At 38.4% G+C, this 26,053-nt stretch overlaps 1 protein-coding gene across 5 annotated transcripts; it reads left to right on the top strand.

Moving 5' to 3' along the window:
- The first annotated feature begins 141 nt into the window (after positions 1 to 141).
- On the top strand, positions 142 to 25,404 carry TRA2A (transformer 2 alpha homolog). Of its 5 annotated transcripts, XM_084508823.1 has the most exons (9): positions 142 to 357; positions 1,262 to 1,546; positions 9,476 to 9,609; positions 11,208 to 11,379; positions 15,008 to 15,196; positions 22,742 to 22,857; positions 23,383 to 23,490; positions 24,206 to 24,273; positions 24,441 to 25,404. In XM_084508823.1, the coding sequence occupies exons 4-9, from the start codon at positions 11,347 to 11,349 to the stop codon at positions 24,449 to 24,451; spliced, it is 525 nt and encodes a 174-aa protein (XP_084364949.1). In that variant the 5' UTR covers positions 142 to 357; positions 1,262 to 1,546; positions 9,476 to 9,609; positions 11,208 to 11,346; the 3' UTR covers positions 24,452 to 25,404. The 5 variants fall into 5 exon arrangements, with proteins under 5 accessions (XP_084364949.1, XP_084364945.1, XP_084364946.1 ...); XM_084508819.1 differs by lacking the exon at positions 1,262 to 1,546 and having other exon boundaries at positions 144 to 357; XM_084508820.1 differs by lacking the exon at positions 1,262 to 1,546 and having other exon boundaries at positions 219 to 357; positions 8,882 to 9,609.
- The last annotated feature ends 649 nt before the right edge of the window (positions 25,405 to 26,053 follow it).

Raw genomic sequence — 26,053 nt, 5'->3', positions numbered from 1 at the left:
CCGCCAACCCCCGAGCCCCCCGTCCCACCCGGAGCCGCCACCTCCCCTCACAGCGAGGCCGCGCTCGGCGCCTCCTTTGTGACAGGCGGGCCGCGCCCCGCCCCCCCGCGCCGTGCCGGGCGCAGCCGGAGCGGCGGCGGCGCCATTTTGCGCTGCGGCGGGACTCGGCGCGGGGCGGCCGCGGCGGGAGGGAGGTGGCGGCGGTGGCGGCTGCGGTCGCGGCTCGGCACTGAGCGTCCCCGTTCGCCCTAATCCTTAATCCTAACCCAGCCTAGCCTAACCTCGCCCAGCCCCCAACCCCGTGGCCGGGACCCTGCCGACATGAGCGACGTGGAGGAGAACAACTTCGAGGGGAGGGTGAGTGGCCGGCCCTGGCGGGGCCGTGCTGAGAGGGGGCGCCCTGACGGGGGGGGGGGGCGCGGGGCTCGCTAAAATGGCTCCTCCGGGAGCCCGAGGCTTGGCCGGGCCGTGAGCCGCTCACGTCCCCCTCCTCGCCCTGTGTCCCCCCCCCCCCCACCCCTTTATTTATTTATTTATTTATATTATTTTATTTGCTTCTAACGACCCGAGGGAACCGGCCCGGCTGGGGGCTGAGCCCGCTGCCCCCCCCCCCCCCCAATCTTCCTTCCCCCCTCACGCCGCCATCCCCCTTCCCGGGGGGGGTGGGGGTGCCTCCATCCTGCCCCCCCCCCCCCCCCCCCCCGGCAGCAGGGCCCGGCTCCCTGCCCAGCCCCGGCCCCCTTCACGCTCCTGCCCCCTGGGCCCAGCCTCGGGTCCCCCTTTCCCCCTCTCCCCTTGCCCGCGGGCCCCGAGGAGGGACCGGGCCCTTTTGTGAGCGCTCCTGCTGCCCGCTGTGCCCCGAGCCTCGCAAGGCCCCGGGGAGGGGAGGGGAGGGGAGGGAGGGCAGGGAGGTGCAGCCCCCGCTGTTAAACCCCCGGCACGCAGCGAGCGCGAGGAGCCGAAGACTTTCTCTCCAGGAGCCGCTGCGGTTTGGGATCCCTGTCAGGCCTGTTCCTTCTCTCTGCCCTCCCATGGCTGCGGTTTTTCTCTAGGCCTCCGACTGGTCCCTTCCGTTTTCTTTGTGTTTTTTTCTTTTTTCTTTTTTTTTTTTGTGTTTTCCCCTAGTGATGAGCAGGGCAGGCAGGAATTAGTTGCTGCTTGAAACAGAAATTAAACGCGCATTGTTCTCGCTCCATCACCATTTACTTTTTTTTTTTTTTTAAATTTTCAGAGATACATATTTTTTTATGTTCTCTCCTAGAGAGTTGCTTTAGAAGAACACCTGAGCATCCTTTTGGTGACTTTTTCTGACGAACCAGTGATAGCAGCTTTTCAGTAATACGGTTACATAAGGTTGTTGCCTGGAGAACCGAGCAATGAATTTTTAAAGGACCAGAGTCACATTTCAATAATAATTCTTACAGAAATGCTGTAGCCTTTTTGTAACATTAGTCTTCTAAAAAAATATAAAGAAAACCAAAAAAACCCAGTCCCCAGGCTGACTGTGTTGTACCTGGCTGCGCAGTGACTGCTGCTGGTTCCTCAGGTGAGGTAAACAAAATCTGTTCTTGTGTTAGTTGCTGGACAAAGGCGGCTGTCTACCTATGCTCGTTTCAGATAAATGAACTAGTCTCTGAAAGGAAAACCAGCCAACTCAGAGAAGGTTGAGCATAAGTATTCTTCGTTGTTCATTTTTTTTTTAAATTTGTTACTTCAGCCTTCCAGTTTATAGCAAAATTTATGTTTTTTTATTATTTTCTTATAACTATTTACATTAGATTCCTCTAGAGAGTGTTTATATTAGCTTCTGTGATGGATCTAATGTTAGTGTTTAAAAAAAAAAGATACAGCTGTTTAGTTTCAGTATTTCTGCATACCTTCTTCTGCCAAATGTAGAAGTAAAATTAATGTTTTGACAGTATTTGAAGTATGAGAGGTCCTGCATAGCCATTTCTCTGACTGTTACTTCTCAGTTAGCTTATGCTATTTTTTTTTTTGAGGTGGAAAATCTACCTGTTGGACAGAACTACTGACCCCATTGAGTTTTCACTTGGAAAACTTGCATTCTTTCCGTGATACTGGAATTTCTGAATCAGTCTAGCAAGTGGCACTCTCTTGCTTAATGCTCTTTTTTAAACATAACTGAACAGCATTCACTTACAACTTTTTTTGTTGTTGTTTTAATTAGGGACATTCCTAAGCGGTTCTTCTTTTCTTTCTCTAACACATTTTTTTTTGATGATGATGCTGTTGAAATATTTGAAATTACAAAATATTGCAGCCTAATATATATATATATATATATTTAATAAAATTAAGCATGTAAGTGTTGGGGGTATTCAGTGTTTTAGTCTCCTATTCCCTAATGGACAGAACTGTGCCAAGCTGAATGTCTTCGTGCCTCAGTTATGTGCAGGCACATGGGATGGGGAGAATATGGCAGAAGAGTTCAGTGGGAGAAGGAACCACAAAGAGACCAGGGAGAGGGTGGAGAACCTGCTTTCCTCCAAATTGACACAAAAGAGATTTCTGAGTACCTAACTTTTAGTCCTCCCCACCTTCCTCAGCATTCAGCTTAGCTACTAACTAGTGTGATGTTTAAGGGGGGGGCGGGTAAGTTTAGTCTAAGTCCCTTTCTGTCCATACAGATGCATATCATCCCCAAAAACACTTCCAGTAAAGTTCTTGAAAGTAGCAAAATAGCGATAAAGTCTGATAAGATGAAGGTGCATATTGAATCAGCAGTAACCAAAAAATTCTAAAACAATAAATCTTCACATGGAAGATTAGTTAGAAAATCTTTCCCTGTTCTTCTTTTTACTTGCAAAGAAAAAAAAAAGTTTTAACAAAAATAAATGATGTCAGGAATTATTCTGTAAAGCATGTTGTAGCAGTGTTAAGATGTCCATGCATCTTGCTTCCAATTTGCAGTTTTAAAATCATGCTGTCACTTCATGTGAAGAGGAAATTGAGGATAATCTTGGAAATAACTTTGCAGTGAGGTTGCATAATCTGTACTATTTGAAAACTTGCATTTATGAAGTGTTGGTTAAAATTGCAGGGATTTAAACTATTATTCTTGAGCTCACTCACTTCTTTACTGATGATTTTTTTTCCAAAGCAAATGTTAATCAGATATGTTCAGACTAATTAACGTTTGCTTTGTTTTTACATCAATTTTCCTTCAGCAAGTCCTGTATTAAGGATGTGGCTGGTGAAAGAGAAGAAATCCTGCCCCCAAGTATGGTTGGGGGAAAGAAATTGACAGAATAATTAGAAATATAATGGGCATACTAGATGTAAGTTTATGGACTTGAAGAAGGAAACAGATTTTAAGTCATGTTTCTGTCCAGTGACGTGAGTTTTGCAGAAGGTACAGGATTTTATCACCTTTAAGTGTTCATTTTGAGCAGGTTAGACAAATGAGACTTTTTATCTCTTATTGTTGATAGATGATAGCTTTGTAATGATTTAGATCTCAGTTCCTTTCATACTTGCCCAGTTATTTGTAACAACAGATTGTTCATCTGGTGCACATTCTGTGATGCAGCTTCATTAAAAGCTTCCCTAGAGCAATGGAAAAGTTGCAGTCTGAACAGACGTGAACGGAAACTCCACTTGCAGTTTTGATCAATTTTTTTGAGCTTCTGATAGCGTTTGACTTCTGTAATCTTAAAAGTTTACTAGTTTTCTGCCAATATTAATGGGCTCTTTGTCTAAATAGATAAAACTTTGTATCAGAGTGAAGGCAGAACTCCATCTTAGAACTCCAGATTGATCATCTTCTGTGGCTGTAATGAGAGGCCTCTTCCTGCTCTCGCCAGAATCTCAGTGATTTCAGTCTAATAAAGCACTTGAACCCTAGATCATTTCACGTGTGAGCCATTCTGTCGAAGGAAGGATGTGTAGTTTGTATGCACGCAGGTGGCTTTTGGGTCAGCTATACTCTGAATGTGTCTTTTTTTTCTTTTTGCATGCAAGCTTCATGAAGAAAATACTTAAATTTATATATGTTCCAACGCTACCTAAACCTGATCAACCTTGAGATGATTTCTTTGGTTCAGACACCTGTATCAGCAACCTGCCAGCTCAGGGGCAAGGAAGGCACGCTGCTTTCCTACCTCTTGAAATACAGGTGTGACAGGCTGCTAACGCTCTGCAGTTCTGCATTAGCTTGGGTAGGCTGTAATCGTGCCGTGGTTTCTAATGGCAAACATGGGAAAGGAAACTTTTTACAAAAGTTGATTTTTTTTTTGTTTGTTTTGTTTAATAAACTTAATAAATCTTAGATTGTTACCTGAACAAAAGAGTGACCACAGAACCCTTCCATGGACAGGTGTATATATTCAAGCCTCACTGAAAAGATAAACTTAGTGTCTCAGGTTTATTGCTGAAGCTACTTTTATTTATTTATTTATATTTATTGGAGCAGTGTCATTTTTAACAATGTATAAAGCTTGCTGATGCTAATAACTTTATTTTTTAAATAGTTAAATATGTATCTAAGTTTCTGTATGAAAAGAAACGTAGGTTTACATATGTATTAAAATATTTATGGAAAAATAGCTAATTAAGAGATTAGTATTATTTTTAGTATGGAGTGACATCACAGTATTAAGCAAAAATGTAACTTTTTTGATGAGTTCAGAGGAAAGTTGGTGAGTTCCTGTCAAAGCAGTGGTTAAAGAGTAATCTGGTGTCATCTCAGGAAGAGATGCTGCTAAATTGACAGTTTAATCTAGCGAATGTAGGCTGCTACCAAATTTCAGTTTCTTTTTTGACTGCTTTCACTTTTCTGTTCCCTTATGAAGTTGGACTTTATTTTTGGAGTTAGGGCAGGATTTTTTTTTTTTCTTGGCAAGATTTTTGTAAAGCCTTGAGCTATCTTCTGCTAGCTTAATGGTGTTGCTATAATACTTGCTGTCCTGTTCTGCCCCCCCCATGCAGGTGGTACGCCTTAAGGTGGAGGCCAACTGATATTTCTTGGTGATTACCTGTTGTTTTTTTTTTCTTCCCATTTGACTTCCCATGCTTTGCTATAGGGAGCCTAGTGTAAGCCTAATTGTCTCTTTTTACTTAATGTCTCTTTAAATTTCGATAGCTTTGTAGCAAACCCTTTATGATATGCTCTGAAACGGTGAGGCCTGAGGCATGGTGAAACGTGACAAAAACGAGGACAGAAGAGTCATGTAAAAACTATTTTTGTCTTTTCTTGCTGTCTTTATCATGCCCTCTGATGATGGGTGGAAATCTAAAAATACTTCCTAAAGACTTTTGCAATTCTGCTCTACATAGAACTGTTTGGAATGCGATTTTTTTTTTTTTTAAAGTAACTGATTTGGAAAGTAGCATTTCTCTTGAAGGATATCAGGAAGATGCATGGCAGCTGTAACTTGCATCGCTTATGGTTGAAACAGTTGTACCGATACGGATGAAATGCAGTGACGTGACTAGCATCACGCTTAGCTAAAGCTGTTGATCAGTTATTCAGTGCCTAGGTTTATGTGAGCATGAGGTGATGGTAGGAAGGGGCATCCTGTCCGAATTACTTTTTTCAGTGTTGTTCTTTCTGGAGTAAACTAGGTAGGGATGATGGAAAATATTCTTCAGTGCTCTCTATAAATGCTTCTAGCTCTGCAGTTCTTAACCAGAGGATCAGTAGCTGAAGCAGCAGTCTTTAGATTGTGTTCACCTACAATAATTTGTTTGCCTCCAAGTTTGACTTCCTAGTGAATCATTAATCCCATTTCCCAGTATGTGCTTGAGGAAGTCACCGTATCTTGCTCTGAGGAAGCACAGTGAAGATTTTTTCCATTTTTACCATGGGAAAAGTGTTATTGACAAATATGTGTCTTTTGAATGGGAAGATTGATCTGAAGACTATTAGGTAGCTCGCTGGCTGTCTCTTTACTGCAGACTGTACTGAGAGCAAATGTAGATGGTTTGAAATGGTCCCAGTGAGCATCTGCCTGCCTGTAAGGTTGTAAGGGTGAGAGTGGTGCCTCGAGAGTTGCATAACAAAGCAGAAGATATGAAGGTGCACACTGTCAAGTGTGAGGCTGTTGTGGGGCGAGGAGCTGACTTTAACAAAATGCAGTCTGATCTGTGGCCCTCAAGTGACTGAGGATCTTTAGAACAGAAAGATAATCAAATATTGGGGATACAGAGAGAAATTGTAGTTCATTCTTTCTTAAATAGTAGTTTAATTAATTTCTGGGGTAAACATGGAGCTAAGATCAGGGTATCTAATTACTTGAAGACTAGTACAGAACTTCGGGATTTGAATGCTTTGGATGATAGAGGTGTCTATTTGCTGTTGTTAAAGATGACGTACAGATGACATACACGTTGACTATAATGTTCTTGTTGATATTGCAGAATGGATGTATAAATTGGTTATGAAGAACAGTTGGGTCTGTCTGTGACATAGACTAAGGCAAATCTTGCTAATTATTATCTCATCAGGAAATAGAGGAGGAAAATTCTTTAAAATTGCTCTGTGTGACACCTTGAAGCTCTGAATCTCTTAATCCCTACCTGTAGTCTTGCTGATATAAATCTTATTAGGTACTTTTCCAGTGTCCTCCTTAAGTCCTTAAACTCTTCCAGGTTATTGCGATTCCCTTAGTGTCTCCTTTTGAAGCACTGTAGGAGATATAACTAGGTGATCTATGTTGCATCAGAAGATGAGATGTAATTGCCTGCCAGTGACAGACACGGTATGCAACTGCTAACAGGTAATCTCTCTTCCGCTGCAGTTTACATCTACAGGTACTTGGTTTGAGGAAGTTTGAAATGTGTAAGAACTCCTGCTCTCACCTCTGTCCCTCCGCTTCTAAAGTTACGTGTTTGTGAGTGCAGCCCTTAAAGGGCTGGAGCAACCAGCTTGGAAAGGACTTGAACTCCATGAAATGCTGCACTGCTTGCTTTTGGCAACTTCATACAGAGCCGTTGTCAGAACTGATACTCGTAGAAAACTGGGGGCAGCATCAGAAGATGCTTCAGTTGAATAGATAAGGATGCTAAGCTAATTTTGTCATTGTATGGGAGTTAACTGGGTTCTTAATATTTTTGGAACCTCCCAACACTTCTAGATTGTGTGGTATCTGATTTGTTTTTTTGTTTGTTCTTGTTTTTTCTTTTTCTTTTTTTTTCCAACCTTATTGTTTAAGAAGTGATCTTTCAAATGTAAAAAGAGAATGGACAGTACAGTGTCCTCATTAAAGAGTGACTGAGGAGAGTGAATTGTTTTTTTTATTGAAGGATCTATTCTAAATCTGAAGGGTGTCACATTAAGTGCTTTTGTATATTATTGGTCACTTTCACTGAGGAGGGGAGTGGAAATAACTCCAGGAGAAACTGGGAAGTATTGCAGGATATGAAGTATAAATGTAAGAATTAAAGAGGGCTATCAAACAGTAAAGAGTACAAAATTAGAGGAGAGGTAACGAAAAAGCATGTTAGTGGCTCTAAAAGTTTTTTTTTTTTTTTTTTTTTTTTTTTTTTTTTTTTAATAATGAACAGTGAATTTCAAATATGACAGTAAGAACACAGAATAAAATCTGGTATTACTTAAGTGCCCGTTCTTCCATCTCTTTCTGCGACAGTCTTGTAGCTAGACCAGCAGATAGCTGGCTCAATAGGATAACCTGTAACGTAGACCTGCTGGGGTCCACGTCACAGCCCAGCTTTGAATTTGGCCTTCACTGATCAGTTTAGTGTGCCTGTCAAATTAGAAGGTGGCGCTCTCCACGTATCCTGTGTCCTTTTCATTGAGGTAAAGGGGGAAAGGCAGCATAGCTGTAATACTGCTGTAATAAATAAGGGGTCTCCCATGTTTCATTTTTGGTCGATTTATTGTCTTTGAATATGAGGAAGGAGTCCTTTGGAAAGGACTTCAGAATGCTGAAGAATTCAACTACAAAAGAAAATGCAAATCTGGACTTACACGGAAAAATAGATAAGTTGGGAAAAGTATTTTAAGGACAGGCAAGAGAATAAATGATGAAAATGAAATGTAACGCTTGTGGGAGGGGAACTTGCTGTGCGATTTTTCCATTACAAGTGTTGCACGTTTTTTTGTGACATTATAGAGGTATATAGCACACGTTTCCACGGCTTTTTTTTTTTTGTTTTTATATAGCTGAGCTCCCTAGGAATGCTGTACGCTAAAATGTGAGGAAATCCTAACCTGCTCTTTGTTTGCTTGTTTTCCTAGTTTTTCTCTTGTGTGCATTATCATACAAGAAAACAAAAAAAAAAAAACTCCTGTCTGTTATTGGATTGCTTTGAACTGCAGTATTATACGTCTTGTTTTTTGTGGATTAAGTTGTGTGCAAGGAAAACAGGATAACAATGAGGAAGAGAAAGTAGGAAGAAAAATTTGTCTTGCATATATCTATGTGCATGTATTATGCGAGTAAGTATGTGCATAGATAGATTTTGACTGGAAGTCTTTGGCCGTGCTGTTGAACTGAGTGTCTTAGTAATAATGTGTAGGAGTGGAATTTGGGATATTTAATACTGAGAAGTACATAGTTGTTATTAGGGGGAAAATCAGTTATCTATATCAATATTTTTAATATATATTTGTGCTAATTAGCTTTTTAGTTCATCTATGTATCGTACAGAGAATAAAAATCTGAAAGGGGAGGAGGGTAGCTTTGAAAATACAGTAAAACACTGAGAACTCAGTAAGCTCATTGTTAGACCGTAGACACTTATACAGTTTTAAAGCTTTTTTTAAAAAAAGGTTGTTTTATAAAGTAGTTTCTTGCACTTTACCTGCTGGCTTTTCAATTTGGTAGATAACATCTGAACTCCAGCAGAGTTTTATAATCCCCACGTGCTTAAATATACTAAATGTTCTTTTTCCATTAAGGTTAATGTTCGTGAAGAAATTGAAGAGTTTTTTCCAAGAATGTGGAAGATAAATCAAGATAAAAGAAGGCTAATGAAAAGTATTAAAGATCAGAAAATTAAAATTGAATGGGGGAAAAAATTGAACAGAAGATTGGTCAGATAGAAGCACTTGAATGTTTTTTTTAAGGCTTTAATGAATTGTTTGAATTGGGGAAGAATACACGAAGTATGAAAAATGAAAAACTCAATGAAGAATGAAGAGAAGTAGAAAGCAAGAGTGAAGTAGAATTAAAAGAATCTGGAAGAATGAATGGGTCCTAGGTTAAGTAAATGTATGGTTTATGTTCCAGTGTCTGTATGATCAAGTTGTAGATGAATTTGCATGATTACTTAGTTAATAGAGAATTGGTGATCTGGTTCAAGCAGGGATCTATTTGAGGAAAGCATACAATATTAACAGTGGGCTAGCAAAATGAAAATTTGTTCTGGAGGGTATTGCCTAACCATTTGTTTTTTCAGGAGCAATCAATATAATAGAATTACTGTACTTTAAATGTTAGGAGTTAGGCATTTGTACAACCAATACCATTTGTAATACTATCTTTTTCGTTAGGAGTCTCGCTCCCAGTCAAAATCTCCAGCTGGGAGTCCTGCTCGTGTAAAATCGGAGAGCAGGTCAGGATCTCGCAGTCCATCGAGAGCTTCCAAACATTCTGAATCGCACTCTAGGTCGAGATCAAAATCGAGGTATGTATGGAAATAAGTTTGAGTTGATATTCACTACTATTGCTTATGCCTGTTCTTTTGATACGTTGCTGAGATTTTTCTCCCCTTATAAAAATTATAAACCTTTTGGAAATGTATTAAGAAGACTGTTAATTTGCGTGTTGGTGGATGTATAGTTGAACAAAGCTGGGGGAGGAGTCCGTAAGTAATAGTGTGTGTGGATTTATAGAGAGGTAGTATAATAGAAGTAGTGGAGTAGAAATCATTACTAAAATGAGAAGATTTAACTACTCCAGAAGAGAGGGAAGAGAGTACAGCTCAGTTCTGTAAAAGCTTATGTCCCCTTCCCCCAAAACCTTTTTCAGGGGAACTCTTTCTTGTGTAGACCCCTCCTTTAGGAAAGAAGGAAAACTGAAGGGAGAACTACAGCAAAAGTAGTCTGGGTTGAATAAAAGAGTAAGCTCCATAGCTATTGGAAATGTTGGAAGATGCTACTTGGGCCAGTTCTTAACAGTCCTGCACCAGAATCTTTTTTAAAAAAAAAAAAAAAATGAAAAAAAATTTGATTAAAGTTGGGCATGGATAGCTTCATAATTTATGGCAGCTTTAGTATTTAAGCTCGTTTTTGGAAGCTGCATATGCCTTCCTCTCACTGCTTGTACCTGCACAGGCAAAGTTTTACAATTCTCAGTTCTGAGAGAACTACTTGGTGTACAGGAGGAATGTCTGCCTTTTTTTCCTCTAAGTATGTCATAAAATATCCAGCTCATGCCACTTCTCTTCTTCCATCTTGCCGTGCACCTTCATACTGTTGATTCAGTAACTCTACCAGTTTTCCTTTTATCGGTGGAGCGAAAAAACAGAAAACAAAACAAGTGTGCCCCTGGAGAGGGAGGGGGATTCGCACAGTACTACATTTTTCTTCTTTACCCGTTCCTGGGAGAGATTAGTGTCTTCTCTATCTGTTTACTTTACCAGGGAAGTCTAGAAGAGTTACTGTGCTCTGAAATTGCAAAGTTCAGCCCGATGTTACTGCTTCTTCTCTTGCAGTGTATAGCCAGATATCTGCCTGTTAGTAGGATATAACAACTGTATGAAATCATGCAGCTTTGACAGAATTATGCGAGTTCAAAATTGTATTCATCATTGACTGGATATCTGCAGAGAAATGCTTGAGGAGTCTAACAGCTTTTTTGGTCTCAACCGATTTTCAAACTTCATTTGTAGATGCCCTAGCACTGTTGTACTGGTAGATCTTTCAGTTTATCAGCTTAAGACAATATTTTACAGTGTGGTATACTTGGTGCCTGTATCAGTATACAAGTGTTACATGTGGAGCCAAGCTAATACAAGTCTAAGCTCTGAATTGTCTGAAGACTGTTGTGAATATAATCTGTCTTTGATACCAGAAGCACTCTGAGCACATTGAAACTTGTGCTACTGAGCAAATTATTTAAGATCTGCAATCTTAAGATGCACAAAGTAGAAGAAACTTAACTATTTTTATTGTAGTGAGCCTCTGAAAAATGAATTTAAAATTTTTCTCTGGGAAATGTAAGGCTTACATTTCAACACATTGGGTGCATATGACCTAACTAAAAGCTTTTTCTTTGTTGAAGATCCAGGTCCAGAAGACATTCGCACAGACGTTACACTCGCTCCAGATCCCATTCCCATTCTCATTCCCATAGGAGACGTTCTCGAAGCAGATCGTACACGCCAGAATACCGCCGTCGAAGGAGCCGTAGTCACTCTCCAATGTCCAACAGGAGAAGGCACACAGGCAGCAGAGTATGTCATGTTCCCCAAGGCTGAGTATCAACAGAACAGTCGCTGCTTACATCAGTGTAGGCTAAGATAACTGCAGGCTGAATTTGACTTGCTGTCTTGTTATTGGGAATTGTACAGGAATTGTTTTTGGGTTGGGGGGACAAAGTCTTTCCTTAACAACTAGGCACTGATGTTGTGTGCCAGCCATTGGCAGGGTAGTCATAGAATTTTACCGTAAGCCATACTGTCCCAAGTGAGTATGGGTAGATAGGTTGCATCCGTTTCCCTCTGCTCTAGAAGTTAGACTTCTTCTATTTTTATGCTGTTCCAAGCATACGTACACTACACAAAAAAGGCAACTGTGCATGCCTTTAAAAAAAAAAAAAAAAGTGAAAATAATTCCTAGGTAACTATAGGAGTAAGGGGAAAAAAAAGGCTCTCTATAACATATAGCGTATTATGTTGCAGATTGCTTGTGATTTCTTTATTTCCAAGTAATGATTTCGATTTAACTTGAAGAAATTAACTCATTTTCAAATCTTAAACTAGAAAAACGGAGAGCTATGAAAAGGATCGGTAGTCTTCTCAGAATTCAAATGAAATAACTTAGTTTCTGTACAGACAGGGATAGGAAGTGTAGGTAAACTAACAAAGACGTAAGATGATACTACTGTGTCATTCAGAGAGATTTCCCCCAGTGTCCTTCCTTGTTCAGTGTCTTAGATTCTGGTTTTGCATTACTTGATGCTGATCTAAGTGAGTGCTGCTACACGCGGGTCTGCCTCTTCCTTGGTGAGGACCATGAATGATCTTTTTAGTATTCGTCTTTTTTAGTTTTTCTTTATTTGTTATTAATCCTGTCAAAAAGAATATATTTTTTTTTGCATGCTTACCTTAGTGAAGCAGCTTACCACAACCAGTTAATACTAATGTGAGGGAGAAGATGATTATGTGGGAGAAGGCAAGACTACAGCAGTGCTAATGTACAGCAGCTTAAGCTGTTGTGAAGCAACATTTGTACTTAAGCTATTTGTGGATTGTTGCCAGTGTGTAGTCATACTGTTGTAAATACGAATCTAATGTCTTAAAAAGTTGGCAGGAATAACAACTTCAAAAGGCTTAGCAGATTTCCTGGTGAAAGACAAATGAATCCACTTTACTACTTCAGGAAGTATTAGAATATTTTGCTGTGAAGTCTTTTTTGCCTCGGAAATGACTCTGTGAAACATGAGAAAGTCCTTCTCAGAGTGAATTCCATGTTCATTCTAAGGAGTAGTTCTAATAGTGTCAAAACAAAAATAAGCCAGATTAGAATTCTCTAAGCTGCAAGGTCTAAGGACACTAGGAAAATTGGTAGCAATTTTGCCACTTCTGCTGACCTTGGCATACTGTGCCAATGGGAGGCAGTACAAACAATTTAGTATTAAAGCTGTCTTTTAATTCTGCACAGTCAAAATCTTTCCAGTGGTGATGGCTGACACTGAACAATCTTTCCAGTGGTCACTTGTTGCTTAGAGTGCACAGAGTGGTTCTCTGTACTTAGCTTGCCTTAGCATAGATAGTAGGATTCATTACTTAAAACTGATGTTTGAAATTTGGCAAATTCAGAGAAACAAATACACAGGTATTTTTGGGCATCGTATTTTCACAATGAACTCCTGAAAAAAAGTTATGAGGAAAAAAACAAAAACAGAACAATTTGAAACATACCATTATAAAAATAAGGAACGATAGTATGAGAGCACAGGTGAATCGTGTACTTCATCTTTTCCATGTCTTGGTAAAAGATAGGGTAATTTGTTATATCAGCAAGCTGTAATTTTTTAACTGGAGCTAGGGTAGGTTGCAGATAAGAAACTGATGCTTTCACTGAACCTGCTCAGGCAGAAGCAAGTAAACAAAGCTGTAATGTTTTTAAACATTCTTGTGAAAAGAAGTGCTTATCAAGCCGCTACTTCCTACGTGGAAAAATACTATCCAAATACTTTTTTTTCTTGTGTAGTAAAAAAGATGTGCTTAACTTGGTCACAGTCACTATCTAATGTTATGGTTCTCCAGAAAACAAGAGTTGAAGTTCTAAACATTTTTCTGCAGATGGAGAACACAGTAGGGTAAACTTAAGCCAACTGCACATAGAAATGTTTTTCTTGGTTTATATTTTGCATTCTGATTCTCATGGCTCTCTGTCTGAAAATCTGCATGTTGAAGTTTAAATCCCGGTAACTAACGCGCATGTTCTAATGTTCCGTGCCTGTTACTTGGCTTAATGTAGTTACTTAATTTGTTTAAAGGTGTAGAATTTCAGCTAGAGACCATGGAATGCTATTACTCTGCTTTTAGTCTTAGTTTGTTTCATGACTATGTACTTGGAAGTAGAATTTTCCTTTCCTTACGGAAGTAAGCTTTGAAATCCAAGACTATACTTTAAATTGTCATCTAAAAATTGTCACCTTGGTATCCAGGACTACAGAGGGGTTCATAAGAGAACATGACAGGAGATCTCAGTTTGTTCATTCTTCAAGTCAGGATGAAAGGCAATCTCTGAGGCATAAATTACTGTGCATCAGTACAGTACAGCACTATGCTTTGAAAACCTGAAGCTGAAATACAAATTTCATCTGTGTTGACTTGTAGTTACTATTTCAGCAGAAAAAATGCCTGTTGCCCCAATTTTAAATTCCTGAGTCTAGTATAACAGGTGCCAAGAACTTAGCTAGGAAAAAAAATCACAACAAAACCAAAACAACAACAACTTACCTTGATCAAGGTAATTCTTAAAATGAAATTGGCATTGTATGAATTCTGGGGCATATAGAGAAATTTTGAACCTGATAGGAAAAGGAATTGCAGTATCTTGAACAATTGTACAGTTTCTTATCTGACTTCGTTTAGTTGAAGTAAAGTGTATGAGTATTTCCATTGCCCACGTTATTTTAAAGAATTGAGAGTCTTGCTCTAGAAAAGTGAGCGCACGTTTGGGTTACAGTTTCACAGAACCAGCCTTCAGTATGTAGTTGAGAGAAGCTGCTGGTTTTGATCCAGTTTATTGAACAGAAAGAAACTTTCAAATTTAAATATTAACTTTCATTATAGTTGAAAATGAAATGCTGGAGGGAGGATGGGTTGGGAAGAACACACCTTTGATAGAAGGCATGTTATTGTTCAGCTGTCCATGCTTAGGATCTCAGATGCTTTTAGTGTATGAAATTGGAGGCAGCCTGCAGTATTCAGAACCAGTGGTGGTGACCTTTGCGGAATGGCTGAAGATAGGAGTTGAGGCTGGCTGACCAGTTTTCAGCACACACTTGGACATCCTGCCTTCAGCTTGTTGATGATTTGAGTGAGAAATACTAATAAAACAGGTTCTTGTTACCTGTATCTCTTCTGTAACCATAGTGCTTTGTTTCTCTCAAGTGTACAGTCGGAATTTTTCACCAACATGGGAAGTTTACTTTTTTTAAAATATATAAAATAAAAACCAGAAAATGAGCTGTACTTTAAGATTGAAATGTTAATGCTTGAAATATTAAGATTTGTAATAAACTATGCTTAATTTTTTTTCATTTAAAAATAATTGAGAAATTTCAATGTAAGAATGTATAACTTGTGTTTTATTAACTTAATTGAAGTTGAATGCTTGTCTTACCAGGCCAATCCAGATCCTAATACATGTCTCGGAGTGTTTGGTCTCAGTTTGTATACCACTGAGAGAGATTTGCGTGAAGTCTTCTCCCGTTACGGACCTTTGACTGGTGTCAATGTGGTTTATGATCAGCGGACTGGACGATCAAGAGGATTTGCTTTCGTTTATTTTGAGAGGATTGATGATTCTAAAGAGGTAAATTCATGCTTTACTACTTTAAACAGGTGTGCTCTTTGTGTGTTGTCTTTACAAATATCTTTGTAAAAAAACAAAAACAAAACAAAAAAACATTTTTGAGTGCATATTCACTAGAAAGTTCTGAGTGAGATTCATTTAAAATACTTGTTCAAATCATGTGGCACTTTTAGACAGATCAAACACATTAGTTCAATGTTCAGATGTTTGGGCAAATTTTGAGCCTGAGCTGTCCGTATTGAATTACTAAAGAACATAGTACTTTGATTTGTTAATCTGTTACCCCAAAATGAAAATAAATCTTCAGGCAGACATAGACATCTAGGATTTTTCCAAATTTTTCAAAGTTAACTCTTCAAACTTACTCTCTCTATCAAAATTCTGAAGGTTCTCTTTACTGTTTTCTTTTAAAGTATGTCACCATGCATTTGAGGGAGAACGTTTTCTGTCCTCAATTAAGCCTCAGTTAGTGACTTGGCTAGTTACACAAACACGTGTTTGCAGCTGGACTAAGTGGTCAGTAGTGTGATTGATGTGTAAGGAAAGAATTAAAGAATCTGAACAGTGGCCTGTATTACGATTCACTGCAGTAAGAAATATTTTAACCTATATGGGTACTGTGAGCTTTACTAAATCTGATAAAATTTGTAGATGCAAAATTGTTGTTAAAAATTGTTGTAGATGTATCTGTTCTTTAAAGAAGAACTATTTCAGTCAGACATTCTTTAAGATGAGTAAAGTACAGTACAAATACTAACTTAGCATGTAAGCTTTCATTGTGGAGATTCCTCCTTCTTCCTTATTTGCAAAATGAGTTACAGACTTCAAGCATCATGTTTATGGATGAGTAGTCATGGGCAGATGTTTCAGATTTGCTGTTTGATTCTGTTTATGTTAGATAAGTATATTCATAACGGTTGGGTCTGACTCTTCTCACCTAGCACTGCAGGAAGGGAGGGTGACAGCTGTGGGCCTAGTATCAGTAACTTAAAAATGAAAATTGCTGATGCTAGGTGATGATAATTTAACAAAAAATGTTTCATGGATGGCTTGCTTGAACTAGACTCAGTTTTGAGCTTTGACTGATTTCTGGTACGATTCTACAAGCAATTGTGATATGGCAAGCAGCTGTAAAAGATGGTGAAGTGTTGCACAGAGAAATGGTTTATAATGAGAATGGAAGTTGCATGTGTGTGGTTGTTGCAGGCTAGAATAGGAGTTCAGAACAGGAGACTTCCTTCAGCTTCACTTTATTTTCCCACTGTTGCTTTGATGGGTTGAGAGAGGTGTTAGAATGGGTAGGATTCACATTTCCTGGCCTTTCTGGTTCTGACCTTTTAGCCTAGTATTTCTTTGCACTGGGGTTTGTTAGAAACAGCCTGCAGCCAATAACACGGACTCACATGAGGATCTCAGTGAAGTACTATTTTTATTTACAATTGCAGTGGAGGTCATCCTGCAAACGGGAACATCCAGCAAAAGCATATAATAACCTTTTATTCCCTATTACCCAATGCTTAATTCCTTCTGTTTCCTCATTGGCTGAGTACTACAGGTCCACAAACTACTCAACACCTGCTATATACCAGGTATATACAATTTTATTTGACCAACCATTAATTTCTCCTTTTTTTTTTTTTTTTTTTAACTTCTCTCATGACTAGAGGGCCTGTGATTTTTTTTGTTGTTGTTTTTACTGATTTTGCACTGCTCATCTTGTTTTTCTTAGCTATTCTGCTTATTTTGGGACAGTGGGACCTTGCCCTTATCTGCTTAACATACTTCCCACTGTATGCCTGCACAATCACTTTTGAATATACAAGGTTAGTAGAATTTTCCACTGCAAAAACACGACTTGATTTCTCTCACAGGTGGGATTTTGAAACTGTGACCATTCTGTAGCACAGTTAGTATCTAAAATACCTGCATGGTATCTTGGCACATTCATATACTAGTCTTGTCTGTTTTAAAACTTTGTCTTTAGAAGTACTTTTTTTTTTTCCTAGTTGTCATTGGCAATGGTCATGCATGACACCATGCATTTCTTAAAATGTTCCGTGTAAATACCATAAAGCAATTCGTTTAGTATGAAGCTGCTTTGGCAGAAACTACAAAACTGGAATGCAAAGGGGAAAAAAAAAAAAAAGGGATATTACATGCAGCATCAGAAATACAGAAGTAAAGATGAGCACTGTAAGTGGGAACTGAAGTCATTGGGAATGTAAACAAATTTTTCTCCTGTCCTCTTTGCTAAATTATTTCAGTTATATAAATTCCAAGTGTTGAGAGGTTTTACACTCCTCCCTCTTCCCACACCAGCCCATTGCGGGGGAAAAAGAAGACTTTATTTGACTTGATTTCACAGGCTCTGAATACAGATTTGAAGTAGCAATAAGCAGGAAAAGAGAATCTAGCTATAGGTGTGAAAATCTGTGGCAGGCCCTGTAGGAGGACTGAAGGACATAAATTAATTGCTTGTGGAAGATGGATCAAATCTGAAAAGTTGGGTATGGGTGATAGCAATGTTACTTGTGCTACTTTTGTTCCAAGTAAATACATTTTGTCTTAATAGAAAGACAAACAAACAAAAAGCCTCTGAATAATGGGAATGTGAAACTCTAAATGAGATGCTTTAAAAGGCTGCAGTTCAGTTCAGCAGTCATAGATGGACTAAATAGACGTAGAACCCTGTTCCTGGGGAGTACGGGGGAATGGACAACAAAGATTTCAAAGCATCTTTACTGTTGTTCTTCCAAGAGGGGTGCACTGGGAAGCCTCTTGGCTGATGCAGTCTCAAACACTGTTGATACTCAGTGACACTAAGTGGGTTGTGAGCGTGTTTAAGCTTTTGTACTTGGTTTAAGATAGGTCAGTCCCAGCCCAGTGTGGATTGTGTTGCTGCGCAGATCTTGTTGGGAAGCTTTGTCATCATGAGTAACCATTCTTACAAAATGTGTCAGTTACTGAGCTGGTTGAAAGGTTGTTACGTGTTTTGATTTTTTTTTTTTTTATGAAGCTACATCTTTGTTTACATAAAGTCAGAAGATTAGTATTTGGTACTCCTTTTTGGCCTTGTCTGTTGCAATGGCTTGTCTTACATTGTATCGCTACTCTAAGTCTTCAGAACTCCATGTGAGGAGTACAGTACCCGTATGTGGAGAACGAGATCCATACATTTCTGTTGAAGACCTGTTTCTGAAGATATTTTCTTTTATAGTTCTCAGCATTTGCAACGCTGGCACTGAGGTGTCCATTTTGAAATAGTTTAGCTAAGTATTAAAGGATGTTCACCTGCTCATTACATTATTATTAGCATTTCTTCCAGGGTTTACAGAAAAAATACAGACCCATGTAGCAGGATTAAAAAAAAAAAGTTGGGAGGCAGAATGATTATCTCAGGGTTAGCAGTAAGAGAATCGTGAGTAAAAAGCATTGGGTGTTCTAGGGAGGTGATTCTTACTGTGGCAGGCAGGGATTTCATATGCAACTATCCAGCTTTTCAGTAATTCATACTATCAACCATTAGCTGTTAAAGCTGAGGCTACTGTGAAAGTATTGTGTGTCTGTAGCGAGAACTCATCTGAGAAGCATTAACTACAACAGCTGTTGGCAGTAGGGAATTTTTAGTTCCTAATGCGACTTACATGCTATTTACAGTTTTGACCATCTTTCGGAACAATTTTCTGAGGTAGTTTTTTAGCAATCAAGGCAAACTTTATGCAGACAGACTGAGCTGTTAACTCAGTTGCCAAAGACTAGGATGATTACAGGTGCTTTGGTCTTGTTTTTCATTTTAATTTGCAAGACATTTAATCTGTGGTGCAAGCAGACCAGTTGTAGAAGCATTGTTACTGACTAAAGCTTCTCCTAAAGCTTATTGAAGAAATGTTTAAGTGGTGTTTGTAGTATCAAAAGGACCCTTGATGTACCAGAAAAGAACATAAGAAGGTTTTAGATATTTTGAATTACAAGTTTCAGATTTCTGGAGACCATGAAATACCATGAAATTGCTCGTACAGAAACATACCCAGTTACTCATTCTGGTTCTCTAAAATCCTGTATTTCTTGACTATATACAACTCTTCAAGGTATGCTTTCAAAAGAATCTAAGTAATCAATAGATGTTTAAGCCCAGAAAGAAAAAAAAAATATTTGCTATTATTATATTTAAATAAAAAGCAACCTCAAAGCAGAGAATGTAAACAGCTCTTGCTCGGAGGTGAAATAGACACTTGAATTCAACTTGGCAGGCTGCAGTAAGTATAGAAAGCTGGGTTTCCTCATTTGTTTCTTCCTCGCATCACTTTTTTTTCCCCAGAACATCCTTTCAGACATCCTCATAAAATTCGGGGTAAAATACTGATACCAGTGTACTGGGGGGGGGGGTGGGGAAATAATCGATTGTCTGTTCATCCCATGTTGTGTCCACAAGGGAAATGATCTTTTTATTGGTGGCCTTAATTATAACTAGGGAAAGACACAGGATTTAAAAGGGGAAAAAAAAAAGTCTCTTAGCCTGAAAATATTTTTAAAAATGAGTCCCACCATAAATTGCTCGTTTGACTCTTTAAGTATAATCAATCTACTATACCTAAACTCTAATATCTTTAGAATACCATATATGCAATTAATTGAAATCTGATGAATTTAATGTTTCCTTTCTAACTGTTTTGAGCCACTGGAAGTGATGACCTTGTAGTTTAGGAACTGCTTGTCTTTGTCAAAGTAACACTTAAGATAGTAATTTGAAAGAACTTTCTTGTTATGGATAGACTATTCTAGGTGTAAAACTGTAATCTAAGATTATTATACATTTTGTTCACAAGTCTTATGTTGTGTCTTCTGACTGCCAACATAGAGATGTATATGCTGGCCTACAAAGTCAGTTTTTCTTCAGAGTTTGCAACCCAAACTAATAGTGTACGCTTATGGGAATCCTGGTTGCTTGCTTGCTTACTGTCATCTTGCAAAAGCCGTGCCAGTCTTTTGAGAATGCTCAGATATTTGGAAGAAAATCCAGGTTGAAATAAAAATAAACTGACAGTTAAAGGCTCATAAGAAGGTATTACTTGTCTTTTCAACCCCAGTGTAATTTGATTTTTTCCTTAAACATGTTTTGTTTGATCTGGAAAATATGTTTCTATCTTTGAGATAGTATTGGAAAATGTTTTCTTCATTGTTAAAGCAAGTATGCAACTTCTTTTACCTTTGAAATTTGAATATTCTTAGTGTTCATGTATGCCCAGAGTAGCAGGAGAAGCAAACTGAAATTTGTTTTGAACACAAAATGCTACTCAAAAAAAAAAATTGTAAAATCTTAAATTTGAATATAAGATGTTTTTAATTGAAGGAAAAATCTTAAAAGTAAGTAGGGTCATGAATATGTTTTGACAGTCTTTGTACAACATAAATACTGTGGTATCACTTGTCTGAAGTATGTTTTAAAATAGACTTTTTTTCATACCAAAGCAATCATTAGTTAATGAAGTCCACTGAAGTACTTTGTTTCAAAGAGTTAAGAATTTTCCATTTGCAAAGGACTGAATGTGAGTGATACCATCAAAATTATTTCTGTATTTATGGTGGTTTATTTTATGTTTTCACTTTATCTGCTGAAGTACAATGCATTTCCTGGTATTTCCAAGACAAACTATCAAGTCTCAATTAATTCATCAGCTACCCTGCTGGTATCCCGCTTTTCTCTGTACTGCTCCCTGCACTAACTCTTCCTCCTTCATCTTAAAAGAGGTTCTGGTTCTTTTAACTAAACAAAACAGGTGCCAGGTGTTCTGGAGTTCAGGTGGCTTGTTATCAGCTAAATTTTTGGCTGCAAGTTGTTGATCAGAAATAAAAGTGCTATGAAGCGGAAAGTTCCTTTCCTTCCAAGACTCATTGCATATCGCCACTTTTCCAGAAAAATGCTTTTCATCAAGATGCTGATTTTTCAGCCAGCTTTTTAGCAGCATTCAGTTTTATTGTCATGTGCATATACGCTCATAACATGAATGCACGGATTTATTTTTAGCTCTTTCATCCTTGTGGAGCAAGATCTTTCAAGAAATTTCAAGGCTAGGAAACTAAAGCTAATGGTCACGTTTAATTCACAAAACATATTTCAGGATATGTTGAGAAACTTGACATGTTCTTGGGCTCAGCCTTGCAGTTAGCCAACTCTAGTTGTTAGATTGCTGTGTGGGAGCAGAGCTCACTAGGTGGCGATATAGTATAGATATAAACAGAATTATTAAAGCACAAACTAAGTGCAGATAAATATGATAGTGATAACTCAGTCACTTCCAGTTTGGAGACAGTTAGATCTTGTGGGTGTCAGGTTTTTGTGTACTCCTCTATAGCTTATGTGTTCATTCAGTACAATCTTTTTTATAGAACCGCAAAAAAAAAAAGGTTACATTTCTAAACAGTTGCTAATTTCATTTTTAAAAAGAAAAAAAAAAAAAGAAAATGCTCTTCTCTACCATGATTTGAGGCTTGTGCATTGTGCCTTATGGTTAAACTCAAGATTTGTCTTTTTGCTGTTGTTTAACTTGAGATTAAAACAGTATATTTTATCACAAAAAAAAAAAAAAAGAAAATACTATGTGTTGGATGAACTGGGTTGTAAAGTAGTATTTAGGAGATCCAAGAGTAGTGGTGAGGAAGGATCAAAAAAAAATTTTGGCTTTGAAAATTTTAATAACTATGAAGTCCAGCATTAATTGTAAAATGTGGTTATTCTTTTATTTTTTAATTGCTATCACCTGAATGTAAATCTCAAAAGTACGCTGTGGTCCTCTGAAAAACTACTTTACTGATTAAGAGTTTGAGAAAGACCACTGTATTGATTGAAAGAGCAAAGAAGCAGGGGCTAGAACACCCAGCGAGCGTGAGCACGAGCTGCGAGCGGGTCTGAAGGCAGAGGCTTCTCAAGCGCAGACCCTCCTGCGTATCGCTTTAGCTGGCTGCTATTGTGAGAGTGAGTGGGGAGGAAGGTTGTAATTAGGTATCCATGTAGGCTGAACCCGCCATTTTACTAAGCTCTGCTGGAGTAGGTCCTTGTAAGGGAGATGGCAGGAGGCTGGGAGAGCATGAAATGGCAGCCGACTAGCAGTAATCCGGCCATATGCACCCTACAGGAAGCCACTGTTTTGCACAGCTTTTGAATCCGCCCATCCCCTCTGGGTCAGGGACGGCGCTAGGAAAGATGCAGTTTTCAGGAAAAGCTGCTTGGACTTTGTTTACCTTTCTGATGGGCTGGTAGGCGAAGTCCCCTACAAAGAAATTGACTGTGTTAGTGGGTAGCCCTGTGCTTTCTTAGAAAGGGATTGCGTGGCACGCTGCTCCCGCGCCCCAGTGCAGCCCTGTAGCACTGCCGGCGGACGGGCCGGGGGACAGAGACCAGCCATTCGCCACAGTGGGGCACTAGTAACCAGGCTAAATAAAACAAGGTCGGGGCTTGTTTCTCTAACAGAAAATAGTGTGTTTTTCACACAGCTTTCCTTAGTGGGTTGTAGGTTTCACGTCCACCGTCCCTTCTCTTTCCTGCAGGCAATGGAGCATGCAAACGGTATGGAGCTGGATGGCAGGAGGATTCGGGTGGATTACTCAATCACCAAGAGAGCACATACACCCACTCCAGGCATCTACATGGGCAGGCCAACACAGTAAGGAGTTTGCTCATTTCCTTCAGTGGGATTAAATTAATTTCAACTGAACGATTGAAGTCTGGTTGAAAAACTGAACTGCAGACTTCTTTTTTAATTTTAGAGTTATGCCAATTGTATCTTCTCACAAAGGTATTAATATAATTGTGTTACTGTGATTCAGTATATACTTAATATACTATTAAGTCCTACTGTAGTTTCCTGTATTTTTATTTATTTAAAAGATTGAATATGTTATAAAAAAAAAATCATCTAGCACAACCAGTTAAGGCACCTTTAGCTTACTTAAATATTAGCGTGTCCATTTGCCTTTGATTTTGATGTGAATTAGGCTGAAAACCTTGATGTTGATTTTATCTGTTTTGTTGTGTTACTTTAAATGTTTTTCTTTGAACGTTTAATCATTAGATTAATTGCTTCATCTTAAGTGTCTCATTTACAAGAACACTGGAAAAAGTTTCTGAATTATTTAATTTGATGAAGAGTAGAATCTGAAGTACTTCTTGCTCTTTTTTTCCCTAATAGCAGTGGAGGAGGTGGTGGTGGCGGAGCAGGTCGTCGCCGTGACTCTTACTATGATAGAGGGTATGACAGAGGTTATGACAGATACGAAGAATATGACTACAGATACAGGTGCATAACTTTAATTTTATCTCTGGAGGAAAAGTGGGTTTGGGGGGAAATTGAGAAGTTAGGTGGCAAAAAAAAAAAAAAAGTGACTCTGTTTGTACCAAGATTGGATATACGTGCTTGCTTTGTTCGAGAGTCTTGTTACGATAGTTTGGGTAAGATTAGTTGTCATCTTCAGTGCCTCTGTAATTCAGCTACATACTAAATAGTTAAGTGAGAGGTTAATTTTGCTACCTGGAGAAGGTAGAGCATATATTCTGCAAACGTAGTGGACAGACAGGAAGAGGACTTTTTCCATACTGGATATAGAATCAGGAACAGCTGACAAACAGTGCTGTTAAAGAAGAGGTTATTTGTAGATGGGGGTTTTTAATGCTTGACATTTCATAGCTATCTGACTGTTTTGAAAGTTATCTAGTTTCAGAGAATGTTGTACAACAAGAATTGTAGGCATCTGTAAAAGCACTTAGGTGTTTGCAGGGATAGTGAAAGTTTATTAAATGTTCTGTAGAAATACCACATAGTTTTAAACCCGTCAGATAGAGAAATGTGAAAGCATTTGTTAAATAGCTATAAGCCACAGCCAAATAAAGCTGAACTCTTTCATGCTGGCCAAATCTGTCAGTGCTAAGGAAATGGTTTTGTTCTGTAGAAGAAATGTGAATGAGGCTTCTTTCATTATGATGATCTTTGTTTTCTTTTTTAATTTTCCTTAAAGGAGACGATCACCATCGCCTTACTATAGCCGGTACCGATCACGATCAAGATCCCGTTCCTATAGTCCAAGTAAGTAAATACACAGGAAAAAATAGAATCAGGCCAGCATAAGACTTGTTACTAGTCTAATAATCAATCAGTGGGAGTTCTGAAAACAAAAAACCTGGGCACTTCCAGTGTTTGTGTTCACGTGTACTGTTTGTTCACAGTAATGATGTCTGTTTTTTTTTTTCCAGGGCGCTATTGAAGATGAGAAGAGTTACAGTTGAGGACATGATTTTTAAATACAAGGTTCAGATCTTAGCTTCCCTACTGCTTCCTTCCCTTCCTTGTTCTCCATCCAGCTATTTTACACAACTTTGGTTCATTTAGAGTATACATATCTTCAGTTGAAGTATTCCTGTTTTCCATCCCTTCTTATTGTAATACTCTTAAATATTGTAATTGTTGTAGTTTTTGTGTAGTAAAACATCTTAAGCAAAATGAAATAGAAAACCCAAAGTGTTGATACATTTTGGAAGTCATTCCTATTTTGTTTTTAAACCAATTGGACTCCTGGCTAATTACAAGACAGCAATGATATTTTTAAAGCTTGCATGTCATATGTAATACACTCAGATACTTTAACATAAACCTGCATTTCCAAGTAACTCGTTAATCTTTCTGTTAAAATGTTTACCTATTACTTTGATAAACAAATAACGACTTTGAGCCTTTCCTGTAATGACAAATTTATTTAGATAGTCATGAACCAGAGGATTTCTTTTTTGTCAGGTAGTTGCTTTGAGTGTAGAATATTTGAGCTAGAGCAAAATTTGGTATTTGGCTGACCAGGAAAATAGATCCTTGTACACTGAAAATTAAGACTGTATTTTATAAATAAGTTTTTGGATTGCTACACAGTGGATAACATCTGCAGTTAAAACCATAAAAATCTTTTTTTTTTTTTTTTTTTTGGACTTGGTTGAATATTTCCCCCTAATCAGTGCAGGAGAAAAAATATTTATTGAACATAGCAATTAGTTATATAATTTGCTGTTCATTTAAACAACAACAACAAAAACTTTTTGGTATTGCAATAATGATTTAAGCAAGTTTTGTTTCCAGTCCTTTTTGGAGTTCGAAAGTATGGATGGAAAGACCTGTAACTACATGTAAACCTTTTTTTTCCCCCCTCAATAAAAGTTAATTCCACTGAAATGCGTCTTCTTGTTTTCTGTCCTACATCTCATGTCACCTTGGAATACAGGTTAAGCAGGACATGATATTGCTGTATGAGTAATAAAGTCAGCATTTATCTGTTTCCTTAGGAGCTTTGTCTTCCCTGGGAATTGGCATGCAGTTATATGAGATGGCTAAGCAGAGTGGGTAGTCCAGATTTTTCTTGGACTATCTTTGGCACTTGCTGGAGTCATGGTGAGATGGTTTAAGGAGAAGAAACACTGTTGACTTTGTTTAGATTTCTGGCAAGATTTGCCCTCTGAAATAACTCACCATGTGGCTGGTTGAATGTTGATGTTGGCACAGCAAAAGGAATAAGACTACCAAGCTCTCACAGCAAAAATAATTTCATCCTGACTGTCAAGGAATGCCACCAAAAGTGTTCGTCATAATTTTAACAGAGTAAGCATATGATACAATTTCATTAACTATTTCTGAATGCCAATGCTGGGAACTATTCACAAGTAATTACAAGAAACAAACACGTACCCAACTCTTCTAAAGGTTTGATACAACATACCAGGAGAAACTGGTGACAAAACACGTTCTGTTTGACTGATTCTTGCTCATATTACTCGTCTACTACATTTTATCCATTATTTGTGATTGAATGCTCGTAGTAAAATGA

The sequence above is a fragment of the Aythya ferina genome (genome assembly GCF_964211825.1).
Source record: "Aythya ferina genome assembly, chromosome: 2".
Lineage (NCBI taxonomy): Eukaryota > Metazoa > Chordata > Aves > Anseriformes > Anatidae > Aythya > Aythya ferina.
The sequence above is the reverse complement of the archived record's forward strand: the minus strand, read 5'-3'. Positions and strand labels throughout refer to the sequence as shown.

Excerpts from the sequence above, each read along its gene's own strand:
- TRA2A (XM_084508819.1), top strand. The coding sequence starts at position 322 with ATGAGCGACGTGGAGGAGAACAACTTCGAGGGGAGG. Across the intron at positions 9,610-11,207 it reads AGGTCGAGATCAAAATCGAG|ATCCAGGTCCAGAAGACATT; the intron begins GTATGTATGGAA and ends TCTTTGTTGAAG. Across the intron at positions 23,491-24,205 it reads GAATATGACTACAGATACAG|GAGACGATCACCATCGCCTT; the intron begins GTGCATAACTTT and ends TTTTCCTTAAAG.